We start from the raw sequence: 21,263 nt of genomic DNA, 5'->3' as shown, positions 1-21,263 counted from the left end.
TATACATTATAACATAATCGATAATTAATGTCCAGACTGCATAAACTTGTATTTATATGATGAAATGGCTAAAACAATGGGTGCTTTTATTAATAAACTTTGATTAAATAAGGATATTTATTGTCGTTTTTTACTTTTACCTAATAATATTCAGAATAATTTTAAAAATACAAAGTAATTCGTCTTTATCATTTTAGCATACATATTTATAATATTAGTATTAACGCATTTGAATAGTTTAACATGAAGTCTAAACAACTTTATATAACTACATCATGAACGTCACATTAGATGTTTACAGCCATTGGAAACAATATAATGATAAGTGATGAACCATTGAGGCGAAAAATCAAAATAATGGTAGTGTTCGATACTACCGACATTCCGTCAACGACGTATGATGCGCTTTAATATATGCCATCGGACCACCCGCTGGGCATAAAACACCGAAGTGGCCATAATATTAATATTATGTTCCCGACTATATTACACGGTTGTAGTGAATGCGTATGCGGCGGCTGTTTACCACTATAATCGATACGGGTTTTAGAAATCGTTTTATATTTATTTCAATTTATAAGATATACATAATAATAATAATATAATAGCTATAATGACACCGCGCGCGACGGCTGTGAATACGAATAATAATCGGAATTCCGAATTATATCTCGCATGACGTGGGGAGAAGAACCAAAAGGAGTGGTGTTCAAAAAATAATAATAAGATGAGAAGGTAAAAAAGAATATGTGCGTAATGTATACATATATATATACCGAAAACGAATCAAATATTCACCAAAATCGATAAATTACCGAGTAACGCGAACACGATGTCTCATTGGTATTCAGCAGGTGTTGTTCAGTTACTATATGGACGGGGCGTTTGTCGAGTACGATGGAGCGACGTTCATTTATATACATATATGTACACACATAATACTATATAATGACGTGTGTAGAACAATAGGACCACAAACTGCAATGGAGGGGGGACAAGACAATAATAATGCATTAATTCGTTTGTGGGTTTTGGTTAGTTTTTTTTTTTGAATATTTTTCAAAAGTTTTCTGGGCCGAAGAAATTCTCTTTTATCGAAATCCACCCGAAACAAAAAAAAAAAAAAAAATCAAACCTCGAGGGTTCGTTCTAAACACGCGCATTGCTTTTGAAAATGAAATGTTCGTGGGCGAGCGCGGTCCCTCCAATTCGTATATTATTATATACAACGGCGAGAGATAATGAAATTATTAAATCCATTTCTGGGCTGTTTTGTCAGCGCGGTTATATACGGCGGGTCGAGAGAACTTCGTAGAAAGTTTAATTGCACCATGCCGATTTTGGGTAAACAGCAAAATACAGTACCTGCCTAATTTTTTAGAACAATACCCTTGTAGAACTCTGGTGTCTACGCAGTACTATTATATTATAGTAAAGTTATTTCGTATCTAAAATATTCGTAAGTGTAATCATATGGTTCCATAAAAAGCATCGTTAATGACTCGCGAAATAATAAATGTGCTTTTTCAGAAACACAATAAAGTATACTTAACATGATTTAAGTATATAAAAGTACTTGTTATAATAATATCTAAAACTGTCAGTACGATTACCACATTACTTAAATTTATTGAAAAATACTATGCTATATAGACAGTAGTAATTTATGTACAGGTTTCGACGTAACGTTAACTCCCTGTTTCAATTATTTTGCATAATGCCATAATGTATAACAATAAAAAATAATAAATCTTTCTTTACGTTGGCAGACTAAAGATACAAAATACAGTCTAAATTTTCAAGTAATTTTATGATTGAAAAGCCATGTGTACCTATGATATTTTAATGCATTGATTAGAAAAATAATTTTTTTTTTAAGAAGTAAATTTATTCATCTTTTATACAGTATAATATAATATATCATGTTATATAATATTATATTGTTTGTGTAATATTTTGTTTTAATAGCTATTAAAGTGATTTTAGTGATTAGGTAATAAAATCGTTACAATGAGTGCGAGATTATTTAAAGCAAACATAATGTGTGAGTTGACGACAGTGAACAACCCTTATAGTATTTATATTATATTGCCATCATTTTATTACTTTACGGTTAATGACGCGTTCAATTGGCTTTTAGTATTTATCCTGTTCAACGTTTGTGACCGTCGGGCAATACATTTGGTTATAGAGCTTAATAACAAACGACTGACGATTTATGACTCGAGGTTTTTCATTAATAGCTTTCACGGATAAGCAAAAAACGGACATCAAATTACTTTACGGTCTTCGAATTGTTTTGGAGCGGGTACATGACACGATTTATAACTGCACATAAAATAACCCTCTTATTCACTGCTTAGCACAAACAGTTTACCACGATAATATTTGTTTTCGAATTTATTATTATTGGTTTAATCTAGTTAAGTAGATAATGTTTATTTCGTATACGTATGAAAAAAAGCTCACTTGTGACAAATTATTAAACTTGAAGTCTCGACCGTCGGGAAACTCTTCATCGCCCTGAAACTGTTTATCTTCAGCACGGATCAGGTTGCCCTCTTGATCTTCGTCCTCGGTCCCGCTGACCACGGGGCCCTGAGATCTTGCCAGTCCGTCGATGTAAGATTCAAGAAACGCATCACCTCTACAAAAAAAAAGTAACAATTTGAAGAATTAAAATATTATTATATTATATTATTTCTATGTATGACGCCTGTTACTAAAATATAAACGTGTACATTTAAATCACTCTTAATAAGTAAGTAAACGTATCAGGTATCTATATTATAATTTATCTATCTCAAAATTATAGTTGAACTTCCTTTCACTAGACATTGGTTATGAAAATAAATATTTTATATACCTATTATATTAATATAGGCGTGATACATTTTAACCTTGAGGAATATAGACTATTTACAGTTTTACATAATAAATTAAATATAAATCTTTCAAGTCGTAATTCCAATAAAGTTTGATATAAATTAATTGTATGTATAATAAATTAATAAATATATAAACTATAAAACAACAATATAGTGACATACTAATCTAATTTTAACAAAGTTCTAGTTATGTTTCACCAACAAAATATAATATAATAAAGTTTTGACAAGTTTTCCCAATTTCAGTATAGGCAATATTATTCCCCCAAAATATAAAAATATCAACCACAGACATTTATAATTTATATATTATTACTATAACCCAATGGAGGGGACTTGGATCTGGATATAATTGCTCATATAACCATTCAGATTTTATCGTTTTACATAGGCCAGGCGTCAACGTTATTAGACGCCTCACTTTTATGGTTGGTTATCCCATATAACTTTAGAATCAAAAGTTAAACATTTTTTTTTTAAAAATCCCCGTTTTTATAAATATTTGTATGTGCTTTGATCATTAAACTAAGACAATTTAATGAATTATTATATTTCATAAAATAAATAAGAACCGCTCATAAAGGAGCAAAACGCAATTAATAATGTTGCAGTGTGCTGTTTTGATAAGCAGGGATTAAACAACCTCGGCCGCCCCTTTTGGCGGGGGTTTATTACCAGACAACCCTTTCAACTGAAGGCACAATTAGCGTGTGCGTGTGTGCGTAACTGTGTGTATGACAACAGACGAAATGGTAACCCGAATAGAAACAACGCTCTTTGTTTATCAACGTTCACAAGTCACTTCGGGTCTCCTGTGTTTTGTAATAGTGGCACTTGAGCGACAACTAGAGTAGGAAGAGTGGGACACCACATCAAACCAAACAACTTTCAATTATCTATATACATACAGAATGAAAAACTTTGCGGACAGAAAAAAAACAGTGTTTAAGTATTTATTATTATACGAGTTAAGTGATGTGTGTGAAAAGAAGTTACTTTTATAGGATATGGTTATAAAATTTATTTATCCTGAATAAAGTAGGAAATATTTTTTGAATATTCCGAGCCTACCCGAAGGCTGATGGGGTTTATAAACTAAAGATAAACGACTGGATTCGCATTATGCGAAATGGATTAGAGCCTTTTAAAAAGCTTCTTATCGACGACATGGAGGTTCGGCGGCTTTCAGAGAGGGTAGAGGATCATATTTAACCAACAATGGTGATTTAGACTTCAGATGCTAGCAAAGGCAAAATAATCGGATTACACGTTGCACTGCAGATGGTCTTTTGACGTAATATCATACCGATGTATAAATTGTTAAGCAAGTAATTATTTATTAATTCACAAAAAATAACAACAAACAAAATACTTTCTATTTTTATAATTTATATTTTTTAAATATATACAAAATTAATTGTAGAATGCTATGTATATTATTATATATACCATAATTACTAATTTAAATAAAAATATATTTTAAAAGTACCTGCTAAAGTTTTATCGATAAAACATTACCTAACTCAGTGATAAATTTCGACTTATTATAATTATTATTATTATTAATATAACACTGATGTATGGCAGAAATATATAATATGGTGTTATTATTATTTTTAATTGATCTTTATTTCGTTTCGACGACTTATAGCCATTAACACTACTTAAATGTTATTGTTATTCAATAACAACGCAGGTCCGATAATAAAAATAATATTAATAATAAACGACAAATAAGAATTTTCAATTGTATATTATCTTCTATAATAAATAAAAATCTATTGTAAATGAAAAATCACAAAATCGATAGTTAATATTTCCTATACTACTATTGAAATATTTTTTATTCTAATTTAGATTTGATCACTTCAACCTATATGTTAACAATATAAATTATGGTTGTATAATATAGGACAATTTGCACTATAAACAATGGTTTGTAATTTAGATGTAATATTCTAAAGGATATTTAATAATTGATGTTACATTTTCAGAGTGGTATTTTAGATATGTATTCAATGCTCTACAGTCTACACTTCTACAGTACCTACACGTACTATTAATAATAGTAATCAATAAATCACGTTATGTTTCACATATTACATTCATATTATCCTAAAATCAACTATTTTGGATTTCATATAATGTAATAGTATTTTAAACACACAGAAATGAATATACATAATACTAAAATGATTGGATAAAGGGCAATGACTAAAATAATTATATATATCAGTACACCTTTGGCGTGAAAAGCATCACCACGTATAATTGACGGGAATGCTATTTTCGTGGAGGGCGTCAGTATATTAACATTATCATCATTCCAACAGCACCCGATGCATTAAACCTGGTTTAGAGAGATATCAATTAATTTCATCCCGGAAAGCAAATAATTAGTTTTGTAACCCTTTACTGAACTGTTCGTTTTAAAGGAAAATTCGCTGATAGAAATGTATAGCTATAGGGTTATAAATAAAAAATAATATTCACTATTATATAGAATTGAGCATTGATTAAATCATACATATTTTTAGAGATAATATTGTTTCAATTGTAGTTTTTGTAATAGTTACTACCAACAAATTTTAAAGTAAACGTTGCCGTCGTATCTATATAATATACGTAAACATCATTACTTTGGTTATTGCATATATAAGTATGAATACTTATATAATAAAATATGTATATATATTTGTACAATTTTGTTTCTTTATAAGGGCACCTTTCTTGTTTTCTATTGTAATTTTGCAATAAAACACGAGTAATTTAAATATTGTGGTAAATAAATACATTTATTTTTATTAAGGCAGCTGACAGGGTTAATATTTATTTTTTAGCAAAAGAAACAAATATGTCTGAAAACAAATAAAAGTGTTAATTGCCTATCTACTCCTCCTGAAAGGATTTCCGTTGTTTTAAAAAAAATGAACGCGTTTTAAGTTTTAAACTGTTATTACTTTTTGAATTCAACAGAGGTAAAGATGAAATCCCTGCGGGGCATGTTTCCATGTCAAATCCAATAATCCGGGCCACTGAATTTGCCAAGGAATCTTTAAAAAAAAACATGTATATAACCGAGAAAAGGGTATACATTATATTTGTACAGTGTGTTCTACCGAACGGAAGCCAATTTATTGGTTGTTGCTCGCCCAGTATTATGAAGTCATAAGGTAATAAGGGATTATTATATCTGATAAAAGGACAGCCGGGTGGCCCATTGTCGATTCCCTTGCAGTTATAATACTAGAATGTCACAGACAGACGCATGGTCGCCATGGAAACTGTCTGCGAATCCCTACTACCCTAGTATGTGTTTTAGTTTATACACACTGTATGTACGTGAACAAAAAAAAATTACACTTCTTGCAATCACCCTTTGTACCGAATGAGTCATTTGGTTACACCACGAAGAGTTCGTAACACCCTTTTACAATCTCTCCAATTTGAATACGATGATTTTTATATTCATTCAAAAAAGTCTTATGATTGCATAACGTAGAATTTCAACGATAAGTATATACGGTATAAATTAATTTTATTCATTTCATTCGTTCATTCTTTTGAGGTAAAACATCGGGTTAAACCATCAAAGGAGACATGCCTTATCTAATTATAATAACCAAAATAAGACCGCGCTTGAATCAAAAAAGATTTTGTGTAATAATAATATATATAATTTTCGATATAAAAGCTTTTGATAAGAAAATCTGATAATAATAGCTCGGATATTATAGGTTTAAAAAAATTATTATTGTTATTATTATTTTTAAGAAATACGCTATTTTAATTTTTAAGTATTATTTACTTTGCTTTATTCTTTAATTTAGTATATTATATAGTATTAATAGTTACCTAACAAATAACTATTATAGATCACGGTTAGTTAAAAAAAAATTTTTAGAAAATTTTAAAAACAGCTAAATAATTAAAATACAATTTTTTGTATCTACTTATCTATCTATCTTACGATGACCTACGGAATATAAATCAAATATACAGTTGATAAAATACATTAAACCAATAAAAAAAAAATCAAATACCTATAAAAACACTACTAAACTGATAATAATTAATGTAGAGACAAACTATATTGTAAGATCTCACATCAGCTAAACTTATCACGGAATAAGCATTGAGTATAATTAAAGTTGCTCAATAATATTATAATTATTGATGGCTATATTCAGCTGATAAATATACTCGTACAATGGTAAATTAATACTTTTAATTTGAACAAAAAAATACAGTTGTGCATTTAAGAAATGACTCTGAACAGACCTCATGGTCAAGATTTGATTTAAAATATATTATCAATACTTTACTTTTTTACCGTTTATAAATTAAATATTTCTAAGTCTAAAATATACTCTTCTGAAAAAAAAATCATAAAATCATAACACTTTAAGTGTGACTTAGAGCTTTAATCTAAATTAATTCAAACGGTTATTGGCTAGAGTGTATAAAATTACATTAATTAACAATAATCCGTCAGTATAATGTACGCGCATATCGTTATATTTTCATTTCAAGAAATTATAAATGTGTAGAACAAAAAAATAAAATAGGGTGTTTAAATTATAAAACATAAGTAGTACAACTGATACAAAGGTATAACTTTACATTGATCAAAATTAATACAATGTACGGGTCAACGTCTTGTAATCATTTTCATCCTTCACAAAACCGATTCACGGTCAGCCAAACAAATATGAAACAAGTTTTACACTCCATAGATTAGATATTACGCAAAAACAGGTTATGAATCTATAAATTTGACCAACATCACAATAGTATAATACATAAAATGGTGTAATACAAGTGTTTTAGCTGTTCAACGTGAGAATGTATTATAATATATCGGTTAGTTCCTACACAAATTTCCTTCAGCCCCTGGGATTGGGTGACATTTTATATAACCCTCGTGCACATTTGTACCCTACTACACAATTGACGTCCGAGACCTTTGCGGCTTACTGTGTATTTTACTTTATTTATTATTATTTTTTTTTTATTTTTTTTTTTTGACGATCAACTGGGCCAAACACGAGCAAGTCTGGACATGTATTATGCATGTGAAGGAAGCCGAGCACGCGGTCTAATCAACCGGAGAGGAAATTCATGAAATATTCACAGACCCAAAGGGAGCATCTAGACGCAAATACGAGAAAACGCATCAAGACATTCGCATTGGCCCATTAAAATATACTTGTAATTTGTATAAAAATCCGATCAGAAAAGTATAAATTTAAATCGATTAGATGAATACAATTGTCGGTCATAAAAGAAATGTTGTATACGTAACAAAAGTATAAAACGAAAATAATGATCAACACATTATTCTCTACCTGAAAATATCAACAAAAAAAGTTTAACCTAGGATCTGGCAACAATAAGCATATTATAATATAAAATTATAAAATAATATTGAAAATTATCATAATAGTTCACACAAAACAATTGTTAAAATAATGTGAATGTATTTATTTATTTTATAATTATCTAAAATTAATGCGTTAAACAATTGTTTGTTTTCCCGTTCATTGAAAATAAAATAAGCTTTATGATTCAGATAAATGCAGAATTATATAAAAATAGACGATTTAATTATCAAGTTTTGTTTTAAGTTTCCTTTTTATAATATTAAATACGTATAATTATTAAGTAGTATCAAGACTTTTAAGTTTTTCTATAATTCTTCAAGATTTTTATTACAGTAAAATTTTTTTTAAATTAAATACCTTTAATATAGTATTCATGTTTTGAATACTATTATGAAACGATGAATATAGAATACAGACAGTTTAAAAATTTATACTTAATTAAAATTACATGCAGTGCATTATTATAAGCTATACCTACTCATTATTATTAACTATTTCCTCAATGAAAGTAATATGTAATCATATTATATTAAACTATGATAATAATATTTAATTATAAAATATATTTGTTGTTTGCTAATAACTAAATGTATTTTGCTTATTCGACCAAATCGAATTTATTTATTTATTAATCCAGTTCAATGTATCTATTAATAAAACATAACAACTATTTGATTTTATATTAATAACAATTATGTGTTAATTGTATGATATATAAAAGAAGAAACATGTTGGGTCAATTTCAAAAAGTAATTTAATTCCACGGACATTGTGTAAAATAACTTAAATTCGACAGAAAACCCCCTGTCTCGCAGGCTGTGTACAGAACATACACAAATTTGACTTTATAAGTGCCTTACAAGCGAGTTTTAATGGATAGACGGACATCCTTTCAAAGACAAACGGGAATTGGATTTAATTAAGCATAACGGTATGTGGGACAGTACGTCTCGTGATAAAACGTCTTCTTGAAAAGGGGAGGAAATAATTTCGATCGTTAGTTCACCATTGTTTCAGCATGCTTTTAACGATAACCGATTTGTCACTCCCTTACTTTTTTCGATTCAAATCTCGACTGAAGTGTTTTAGCTTCAAATCTACATTGAAAGGACTAAACATTTGTGAGTTGATCAAAAGAAGGAGAACAAAAAAGAAAATATAATATTTTTTCTTTAGAGAATATGAAAATACCCTTTATGTTGACGTATAAATGAAAGGACAGAGAATCTGGTAATCGGATTAATCGACTGAAATGAACGGAAACTTTAGAGTGAACAATGTAGAGTGCTTAACAACGAAAAATATACATATATATCGTATATTATATGTTGATAAGACAACAGACTGTCGATTCAGACATAAAATCCAATTATGTAAAAGTTTGAAATCTATTAAAAAATTTCAATATTGTGTTATATTATACCATGAATAACTTTTCTAGTGAATTACAAATAAAGTTTAAAATTGTAATTTATAGATATAATTAGTTTTAAAAAAAATCCAATATTTTTTTTGTATCAGTTTAAAGTTGTTTTAATTATTTTTCCATCAATTTAAAAGTATTTCGTGATATTTATAGTCGTATCACTCAATTTCAAGGTTAGTCGTAGGCAATATATAACATAATGTGTAGGTTTATACCTAACTATATATTTGAAACAATTCTAATTTATTTTTGTATATTATAGCAAATTGATGTTCGATTATTTTCCATCCAAAAATAGTTTTATTAAACACAAGATAAATTGAAGGGTAATTAAAGTTTAATAAAAAGTTTTTAAAACATTTTATACTTGAGAAAACTTTTTCTTATAAATAAAGAGCAATTTTCGATAAACTTTTCATAAAATTGTACAAGTTATATCAATAACTATATAAAATATGACAGAATTCCACAAAGATGAAAATTATTTTAAATATCAAGAGTTGGAAAAACTTCATACTGTATAACTAGTAAGTACAATATTGGAGAATCAGGATTAATAGAGAAAAATGTAATTAATAAATTTTACAATCGAAAACCAAAGAAATTTTATCAAGCTTTTCAATTCAATATCATGTAACATTCTTTTTTCTAATGTTTATTTGTGAAATAGATTACTCTATGTGAGTATAACATACATTTTATAGAATAAAATATATGCCATAAATACCTATACACAATTCACAACATAACATAATATCATGTATCATAGCCATCACAAACCATGTATATATTGTTATTTTCATAGATGTATAATTTTAATGGGTGTTTTGACTTGTGGAATATAAGAGTGCATGATATGTTTTTAAAAATTATTAAACATTCTCTAGGTACACAAATAATAAGACATTACATTTTAGATTATACCTGATATCATCTATTAAGGAGTACATTATACATTTATATACTAACAAACAAATAACAATTATTATAACAAACAGTACGTACACCAAATTAATATATGCGTGTGATTGGACAATCCTATGTCCAATAACCAGTTATATTATTTTTTTATTTTAACAAATATTAATAATATACGTTCACGTTTTTCAATACATAAGGTGTTTCAATCAACTAAAAGTACATAACTATTTTTTCTCACCTAAAAAACAATCTTTTCTTGCCGATTTCTGCATATCGACGGCTGCAGTTTAACGGCTTAAGTGAAGTCGGCGACACGGACCGGCGATTGAGTTTCACAAAACTCAAACTGTGATTCAGAGATGTCAATAGACCACGGTCGGACGTCGGCGACAGAAACGTGGACGCGCCGTTGCACAGGTGTTCGATGCTAGGCGACGGCATGCCGGTGGTCTACACAGCGAGCTGGAAAACCACGGCGTTTAAAAACACATTGAAGCAGAGTCCGAAATTATTGTGATGGGGACAAAACACAAGAATAGAATTAAAATAATGACGAAAAAACGACCACGACAACACTGACCGGACACAGAACAAATCGATTGTTCGTTTTTGTTTTTTTTTTACTGTTTTTACTATCGTCGAATCCGTGAACCGTGGATCCTCCGTGGAAAAAGGATACGGGCAAATAATTCCGAAAGACGTGACACACGAGGCGAACGGCAAAAATACCACATTAGGGTCAAGGAATGCTAAATCGAGTAGTCGCCGTCGGCGGGCATTATTGCAGCACACACATAATATAATATTATACGCACGTGAGCGTTTATATAATATTGTGCCCCGTGTGTGGGTTAAGTTAATGACTTGTATAACGATACAGATGACTTTTTTTGGAAGTGATGGAAAACCCGATATTTAATGAATGAATGAAAGTCTATGGTCAATGTGTCGCGACGACTATGGTACTTAAGGAAATTTCGAATACAAATAATACCAACCGTGAATAATGTATTTATTTACCATAAATTCTATAGCCGGAATCCTAGTCACAGTAGAACAATTCACACATACACAAACACGCAGAAAAAAGACGTAGACACTCACACAGAAACATACACGACCGCGAGATGACGCGAGAATCACGAGCGTGCGAAAGGCACGACCGTCGGCAAGAGACGTACGAGCGCGACTGACGCGCGTCGAACGGACCGGCGGCGGCGTCATCGTCATCGTCGTGCGAGAAAAAAAACAGCGAGACCGAGACCGGCAGCAGCGCCGCCTCTCTTCCGCCTACAACCCTTTTTTCCTACACTCCAAAGTGCACCGAATCAATCGTTTCGCTGAACGATGATAACCAGTACATTTCGTTTGACCTTTTTCCTCCTTTAAATCAAACTTTTATCGAACAGACTTAAGTAGTAGCAGATCTATATTATAAGCTACCTCCATAGGTAAGTGCCATAAGTAAGGCATATTATGTTGCATATTATGCATAAATTATGTATGTTATGTATGTACCTCGGTTGAATCTAAAAATATACTTAGATGCATAATGTATTTTGTTTAAACCGTAATGTCGTTAATAGTGACCCCAACAACCTCCTATCCTAAACCAATAAATAATAATATAAATTTGAGTGTAATATATATCCATAGTGTAACTGAATCAGTTAATTAAAAAAATTATCTTTCTATCGTCCGAACAACTACGTTATAACTGTCATAAGTAATGACATTAATATATTATTATTATAATATAAAAATATATAAAAAAAAATCTAGTTGGCGTATTATTATGATTATAGGTGTATTATTCAACATATTACATTATAACATTATAATATTATTATCGTATATACCTACGTGAGAAGACACTAGGTCATTACATTTTACAGTAATGTTTTGAACTTGATATAAATGCCACTTTACAAAATTAATATACACACACGAAGTAATTCATTAATTTATTAAGCTAGATTAAGTCAAATAGAGTAAAATCTCAAGTATGTTTGAACAAAATTAGTTTCCGTGCTTTAACATTTAACACAATTCATTAGGTACTGTTTACTCCGATGATTAATAAATTACTATTGATATTTATGTTATATAATAGCTACATACAAAGATCAGAAATATAACACGCATTAAATCATGCATATCTTATCAATATAAAATATTTATATGAATAAAATTAATTTCAATGATATTTTGTTAGATAAAATATTATAAAGTACGTGTGAATCTCGGTAGCAATGATATAAAAACCACTTTCCAAAAAACTTTGATAATGCGAAGAAAATTATAAGAATCGATCATGATTGTTATTGGGTTTTTTTAAAAAACAAAATAATTATCGGAATATAGATTTTTGGCATTTGAAGACGTCTATAGTTGCAGAATAGTTAAAAGTTATAACTATTTCAAACATGGCGGGGTTAATGTCATATTTTGTGAACAAGTTGAGGCCTTATGGAGTCATTAACGATCCCTCAGTTTGAATTTTATCAAATTGTAGAGGATTTTTCGATAATTTCTAAGGGTTAGTTCTAAATTGACTTTTATTGCCAAAGAGATCGGTAAGAAACGCTAGGGCAGACACGTCCCATGTGGGATTTAACGAAATCGTGCAAATAGAACATATCAGTCGGACAGGAGGAAACGAATCAACAAAGTAACTTCTTGTTCCGGTTCCATATGATTGTTACGATTTTCACTATACGAAATTAGTTTAACGAACCAAACACTTCTCAAACAAATGTACAAAAATATTAAACACGCATTTATTGCTGGATTGAAAAGTAATATAAGAGAATCAAATAATTGCTTATTTACCTACTTATATTAATTATATGATACTTAGATAAACGTTATCAAGATAAATGATTAAATAAGCACATATTATGTTTAATTTATAAATTAAAAAATACAATTAAGAGCTAATTATTGAAGTTATACAATTAATAATAGTGTATAGATATTATACATTATAATTAATAATAATATATTAAATCACTACAGGTTCTAATGTTACGATGTTACTTATTAGGACTATTAATTTAATATGAACATTATTATATTTGTAAATAAATTTAACTCGAAATATGTACCTACCTACCAAATAAAATATTTAACTATTTTTTTTTTTTTAAATAGTTTATGATAATCTTTAATCAGATGAACACTTCAGTTAACATTGAACTTGTGAATTGGAAACAAGTTATTTCATCGACACATTCAATAAACTTGACAATGCTAACTTTGTGACGAAAAATACATAAAAAAGCACTTAAACAATAAAACCGTCGTCATCGGTTTTTGGACGTCTTCTCAGAGGGGACATGATATTAAGTCCCAAAACGGTCGTCCATCTAATTAACCACAATAAATTGGACCCACATATAGGGGACAGTGACATATTCACTCCGGTCGTAAAATATTATTCGATATTCGTCATGTGTCACGAATTATTTTGGTAATATTATAATAGCCGACGTATTATTGGCTTAAGTCCAATTGCAGAAAAACAAAACATTTATTTACTATGCCTGTATGGATATAGGTTTTGTGAAATACAGTCCGGTACACGAACTTCAGCGATGTTTAATTATTGTTGTTGTTGTCTGGAGTGCAACGCGTACATTCCTACACGCGCCACACACGCGAGTCGATTAATTTATACATCGATATAATATCATTGTGCGTTTCAGGAGGCCCTGTACGAAGTGTCAACCGCGGTGCCGACGTATATATAACCCAATCGTTGAATGCCATCACTAATCACACGATTAAATTATATATTATTATGTTTTACACCCCATTGCAGAAGGAATCGGTTAGCGCGAGTAAAACACGATAATAATACCTAACAACGCAATAGTCGGTCGAAAATCGCCCGACTTAACAATAAACGAGGATAATATGAGTGTGCAGTACATATAAAATATAGCAGCAATTGATTTACACCGCGGAAGCCAGGTCCATCAGCGACGCTATTAAACAGCAGTCGGTTTCGGAAGCTTCTCCCCACGTGCACCAGTAGTCCGACGATTTCGGTGAACATACACCCTTTGATGCATCAGTGGTGATGGCAGTGCAGGGGTGTGCCGACGACGGCACGTCTTTATACTCGTATTATTATATCGTCGTCGCACCATCTAAATCGACTGTGGTCACGCAGACAGCTATTGATAAACATTTCCGGACGACGACTTGGGGGAAAGTATATATACCTACAGACATACACGTATATGTAGACACCGTGCTGTATATAAATATATATATATAGATTCCATCAGATAAAAGTAATGCATGTCACCCGCAAAATACGGGGTGAAGCAGCCCCGAAAACCACCGAACCATTAACCAAATGTGTTCATAATTTCGCATAATACATAATATTATGTCTACACATCATATAACAACTATAACCATAACAACGTATTCATCAAACGTACGTTTATAATATAATGTAATGAATTTGCACTTGTATTCGATACTCGTACGTTTTGGTATATGATGATGTTATGCTGTTTATTGTTCGTATAAATTCACGATCTAAGATATAATATAATTATTGCAACATTTAAACCTTTTGATGTCTGCAGTTCTTCATTTTCACAATCACAGTTAATCGATATCGTTCTATTTCCCTGTCGATCGAGTGAATATATAAAAAAATAATAATATACCTTACATGGTAGATGAACGTCGACGATTTTTGTTTTTCGTTTTCCAAATATAAACTAAGACTATACGACAGCGTTGGACGTTGTACTTTTATATTATATAAACGCAATTAAAGTCAAGTGGCATTAGTCAAACGGGAAAACTATTAAAATAACATTCACTCCCCGTGACGTTATTCTATTTCTTACCGGGCCGTTACTGCATCTATCGTCGGACTTCCACGCCAACAAAAACAACAAGACGTGACGCAAAAGCCGGGAAAGAAAAGCTTTTAAGGCTTTCTAGGAAAATATTTATCTGTGGGCACGGTAACGCATAGATGCACAGCAACAGAGTTTCACAGAAATCCGTATAATATGCCTTAATACGTACGTACGCCACCGTTTTGAATGCCGTAATATATCAAAGAGAAACTTTATCAAAGCGAAAATAATTAACAAAACGCCGTTTTATCTCGGAAACTAGCGTATTGCCTTTTACCAGCGCCATCGCAAAACGGGCTGCAACCGAAATGAACATTTCGCGATTATTCACTATCGGACGCGCGTTTTGTCTACAACAATAACTATACGCGTGTATATTATATGTGCGTCGGTTATTATATATACAGACGGTCGAAAGCCCTCTGTTTGTCGGATTACGTTCCATATAATGTATATAAATATACGGCACTATTCTCATCACTCCCTTCTCACTCGGTCCACGGTAAATAATCTCTATGTATACTAACGTATACGATGTGTTGAAACACGCGAGTCATTAATATTTTTTTTTTGCCCGCCCATACCCACCGTGGAAACCTTTCAACGATTCAACGGCATCGCGCGCGCCACAATGATCCCACCGAGCCTGGACCGAAGCTTTTAATCCGGCGAAAAATGTCCGACGGCTTAAAACAGTGTTTTGTTCGAAATCATATCCATTTGACCGTGCAATACACGCACAATAAGCGACCGTGGATTAAGGTCATAATGTATGGTTTGGGATAGACATTTTATGTATACATAGTATAAATATAACATCGATGGCCGTAGTTTAAAAAAAAAAATTGAAATTAATAAAAATAATTGACAGCCTACGTGCTTTTCTCTCAATGTTATACGCCTCGTTTCCGTTTAATCTTTGTGTGCTATTTTTGTTTTCATTGACTATGCAAATTAATAAGCATCAATAGAAATAACTACTCTATTATATTTATTATATATATACACATTATACATAGATTAATCAACTCAAATTCAAATTTGTTTTATTCTCTTCAATAAAGACGAAAATGAGTTTTAACAATTACGAAAAACATGCCAGACTTCATTGTTTAAATAACGATGCTCCGCTATAATAATGCATAATCAAGATCACAGCGATGAGTTTAAATTAATAATATATATACGACGTTCACATAAATTTAAGAAAAAAATATCTTTATTGTTTATATAACGTTTATACGTTTATTAATCACACATTTCGTTCTTTTAATTTACTTCTTAGCGCGATGAAACAGTAACATGTATTATAGTATATTATCTATATTGATTACTGTGCTGTATCAGCTAATATTATTCATAAATGCGAAATTAATGTGATTTGGATTTTTCACAACATGTGGCGTAAAAATTCTGAAACATATATGATATATATCTGTGTATGTGTGTTTAAAATCGATTCGACAATTTAATAAAACGAGCTGATGTGATATTAAAAACGTTCACCGTAATCATAAATCGTGATATACAAAGGTATACGTTATATTATTTTTCGTACGATTTATGATTGAAAATGTGCGCTCAAACAATTTTTATAAGCCACCATGAATCGAGACAAACAAGTTACATAAAAACCATACTAATATGTTAGTAATATGTTATAAGAGTTTACAAAGTTTTACGTTACATCGATATAGACAGTGCGAATAAATAAAACGTATACACGGAAAACTTAACAAAAGCAGACAATATTCTGAACAAAACGAAAGAGCGGTGAAGAACATGATTGGGGTAGAGAATGTATGTACTATATGTGGTGGCCGGGAAACGAACATAAAAATAAAACTCTCGTGAACAACTTTCCACGTGAAAAATTATTGTATCAGATAAAAATTGGCTGTATGTGTAGTATAACCACACTCGATTTTTATAAAAGCAAGTTATACAAAATAATCATCTGGGAATGCCATAATGGCATAATTGCTTGCCGGTCACTAGGGAAATGATTGGACGTTAAAGCAATTTTAGTCCGCGAGCAACGTTCTAGAGTTTTTATTGTTCCTATAAAATCAATTTGCGGTCAAAATACGTCCATACCGAGGAAAAAGGTCGATTTTAATGTTAGTTATACAATAGAATAAATTGTCCATAAAAAATCTATTGAATACTGTTTGATTTATTTTTTCTTTAGTATAGGACAAAAATATGTGTTTAAAAACGATTTGTTGGATTCGTGATTTTCTTATGGAAAAAAAACTATTGTAAAAACTGAAAAATTGAAAGAACAATATCCGTTCTCTAAAGTGGTTTGTCGGAAATAATAATAAGGAAATAGCTAAGTGTGCGAGATACGATACAAGTCACATGCGTAATCTTTGAATTACACAAGACCTGGCCTATAGCCAATAATTCGTATTGGACTGTAAAGAAATTCCTAGGAGATCGCTTTAGTGTAATACAATATTTACAAGAAATCCACATAGAAATGTTTTAGGAAGGGTAATACCAATAACTCACAAAACTTAATGTAACATTTACGTAAGGTCAAACTTTACAGAGTTAACATATTTGCCAAAAAAAAGATTATGTGGGTACCTATTACAAAAATATATATATATTTCCTTTAACATTAAAACATCATTTGCAGATTAACATTTTAGTCATGATCACAAAAAATATAAATAGTTTATACACCTACAATCGAATTAATGGATCACATATTATAATATGAAGTAATCACCGTAGCGTATAGTCGTATAGACATGCTATATATACGTAATATATTTTTATCATTTAAAACACTAAGCACCGAATATGTTTATTGTTTAAAATTGATAACAATAAAAAAAATATTAATAAATATAAAACTTTTGTTAAAAATTATATTTCATTATTTTTACGTGCAACACACAAACAATAAGCCGGGTCAAATTTGTTATTGTCTCTGCTGCTATGGATACGAGGGGGTCGGCGTTTTTGTTTGCAACCGGCACTACGGCAAAAATGAAATATTTTACGCAAAATTAAAATAAAGACCGTTTACACAGCTGATCCCAGGGGAAATGCAGAAAGTATATATAAGAAACAGTCGACAATTAAAAAAAGACGACTTAAGTAGGCTCACGTGTTCCCCACCTCCATAAATCCCAACCGTGAAAATGTATCTTCGTCTTAAGTCTTCTAGTCCTTTGAGAAATCTACTGTTTTATGAAAGCTCTCAAACATTAGAATCTCGTTAATTTCCACGAAATGGTAATATTAAACTTTTGTCACCAGTTTGTTGGTTTATTATTACAACCAAACCCAGCAGATTTAATTATTTTTGACATGAAATGTCACTTAAATACGTTACGAAAAACATCATAACAGTATTTAACTAAATACATAATTTAACAAAAAAATATTTAATAAATATAATATTATTTTTTTTTTTTTGAGAAATTATCAGTCATAATAATTATCAATCTTATTTTAATTTTATACATGAAAAAAACTGCAGTAAACAAAATAATTATATTTCATAAAATTAATTTCAAACAAAGGAAAACATAGCTAATATTATTTATTTAAAATTATTTTTTTATATTATTTAAATCCGTGTAAAAAGTAAAAATTTAATGCTAAAAGTAACTTTTATTTGAATTTTAATGATGTCTTTTTTAAAGTTTTGGGGAGTTCACTTATAAACTTACAAATTATTTTAAAAGATTTCACTATTGGGACCAATAATACTATCTCATTAAATTTATACTTTCAATATTTTTTTTCGAATTATAATGAATTTTTAAATACATTATTTATTAAACATCATTCAATTATAACTAATGGGCATAATATAATTCTAAAATATCAATAGAATATTATGTAATAAAAATGAACATTTTAAACATAATATATATCTATAATAATATTATTAATACATTAAATAAAAATATGAAAATCAAATAATAAATGTAAAACAATTATGTGATACAATGCATTATATGTTAAGTTTTAGAAATATTATACTTAATGCTCGTGACACATAGTACTTGGTAAATCAAAAAACAAAAGAAATAAAATAAAATTGAGTGTTATGCATGATTTTAATCAATTTTTATAATATCTTCAATTATATTAGGTATACTATATTATTTTAATTAAACGGTAGGTACCTACTGGATTTTCATTAAACAGTATATGATAAAATTACATTGACATGTTATATATACGTAGATAAAATACGGTTGAAATAAAAAGATATATTTTGTTGGGAATATCAGAGAGATTTAACGCTTTACTGCAATACGGTACGTATTATTGTCTTATTGAATCATTTTGAAAATAACCACAGGGTAAATAACAGCTTGACGACAATACGGAGAAGACAATTTTCGATTCAAACGCCGACAGCGGATAATATAAACCATAATATATCTTGTCAGAGAAGACAAGTCTGATACGGGGAGACGTTTCAACAATTGTTTTCATCCAATTTTCAACGGGCAACGAGACCATAATATTATTGCTAACACTTAATTCTTCGTATACGATATGGCTTTATTTTTTGTATTATTTAAATTCAGAGATTATTATTATTATTATTATACACTCGTATAGTGACAGTATATAGCATCTGTTATAGCTGAACATGGCCCCTCTCCCCACACCCCGATAAAAATAAATATAAAGTTAACGTTTCGGACAGGCGCGCTGAACGATCATGTACTCATATGTATTCGGCGCGCGTAAAAAGCCGAACGTCGCAACAACAATAAGACACCGACATCCTATCGTCGACGTTACTAAAAAAAAGAGAAAAAAACAAGATCTCGGTGATTTATGGAATCCGATTATTAATTCAACGACATTGAAATCCATTTATACCGAGCGTCTCCGAGCAACCGAAGCGCAATTGTGTGAGGAACGGTCGGCATCGCCGTGTCATCGTAACGAGATTAAGAAACATTATAATATATTATATAAGAGCGTCCCATTGTGATATCCCGCACCCGCAGTCGGGTTTTATGCGAGTCTCTTCTTCTCGACACCAAAAAAATATGATTGAAAACGCGAGATTTATCGCGAATATACATATATATATACTATGTATATAACGCGTCGGAAAACCATACAAACTTGTTTAAATTTGTAGGTTCATATGTGTATGTGTGTTTGTGTGTGTGAGAATGAAAATTGAAATCGGCCGCGGGTGCGATCCTTCCTCTAGCCCACCCCAAGTCGGTGGTTTTGGATTTCCAATCCGAAATCAAATTTCCGGTAACGGGCCCGTTAATGATTTTTGAAATGCGCACAAATCATTCACACCGTGACAAGTACACTCCCGCTAAACGTTAAACGGGTCGAAAGGGTTTCGTTACAACCACATAATTCTGTTATACATTTAAACCGATACAGCAATAATATATCATATAATATAATATGTATAATGTATATCAAAATTAAAACATCACCACCAACATATTTGTTATCAGTAAACATCACACAAATGGTTATTAATCAATTGGAACACAACTGTGCTTTGACGTTTTCAATCCGTTAATGTTTACTACGTAACCTACGATATAGAGATTCAATTCAATTTTATAACAACGTTCAACCATCAAATTTTTCTTTTATTTTATTACATAGGCAAATAAAGCGGCATATTATTATAGCCTGCAGTTAACACCTGTACGTGCTTGTCGAGTACAACCCATATTCTTGTCGTTTACTTAAATAATGAATATCTATTTGTACAGTAAATATTTACTTT

General features: G+C 30.3%; 1 protein-coding gene across 8 annotated transcripts in view; it reads right to left on the bottom strand.

Moving 5' to 3' along the window:
- LOC114130092 (protein sprint) overlaps window positions 1–21,263 on the bottom strand; it is an 86,788-nt gene that overhangs the window by 23,866 nt on the left and 41,659 nt on the right. For 6 of the 8 annotated variants that reach the window (XM_050210195.1, XM_050210604.1, XM_050210809.1 and 3 more), the window contains one exon: window positions 2,470–2,647. In XM_050210195.1, coding sequence (XP_050066152.1) covers window positions 2,470–2,647 — 178 coding nt within the window. Of the gene's footprint in view, window positions 1–2,469; window positions 2,648–10,857; window positions 11,082–11,617; window positions 11,817–21,263 lie in introns of those variants that run through there. The other 2 variants (XM_050210762.1, XM_050210726.1) reach the window with 2 other exon arrangements.

The sequence above is a fragment of the Aphis gossypii genome, chromosome 1, assembly GCF_020184175.1.
Source record: "Aphis gossypii isolate Hap1 chromosome 1, ASM2018417v2, whole genome shotgun sequence".
Taxonomy (NCBI): Eukaryota; Metazoa; Arthropoda; class Insecta; order Hemiptera; family Aphididae; genus Aphis; species Aphis gossypii.
The sequence above is the reverse complement of the archived record's forward strand: the minus strand, read 5'-3'. Positions and strand labels throughout refer to the sequence as shown.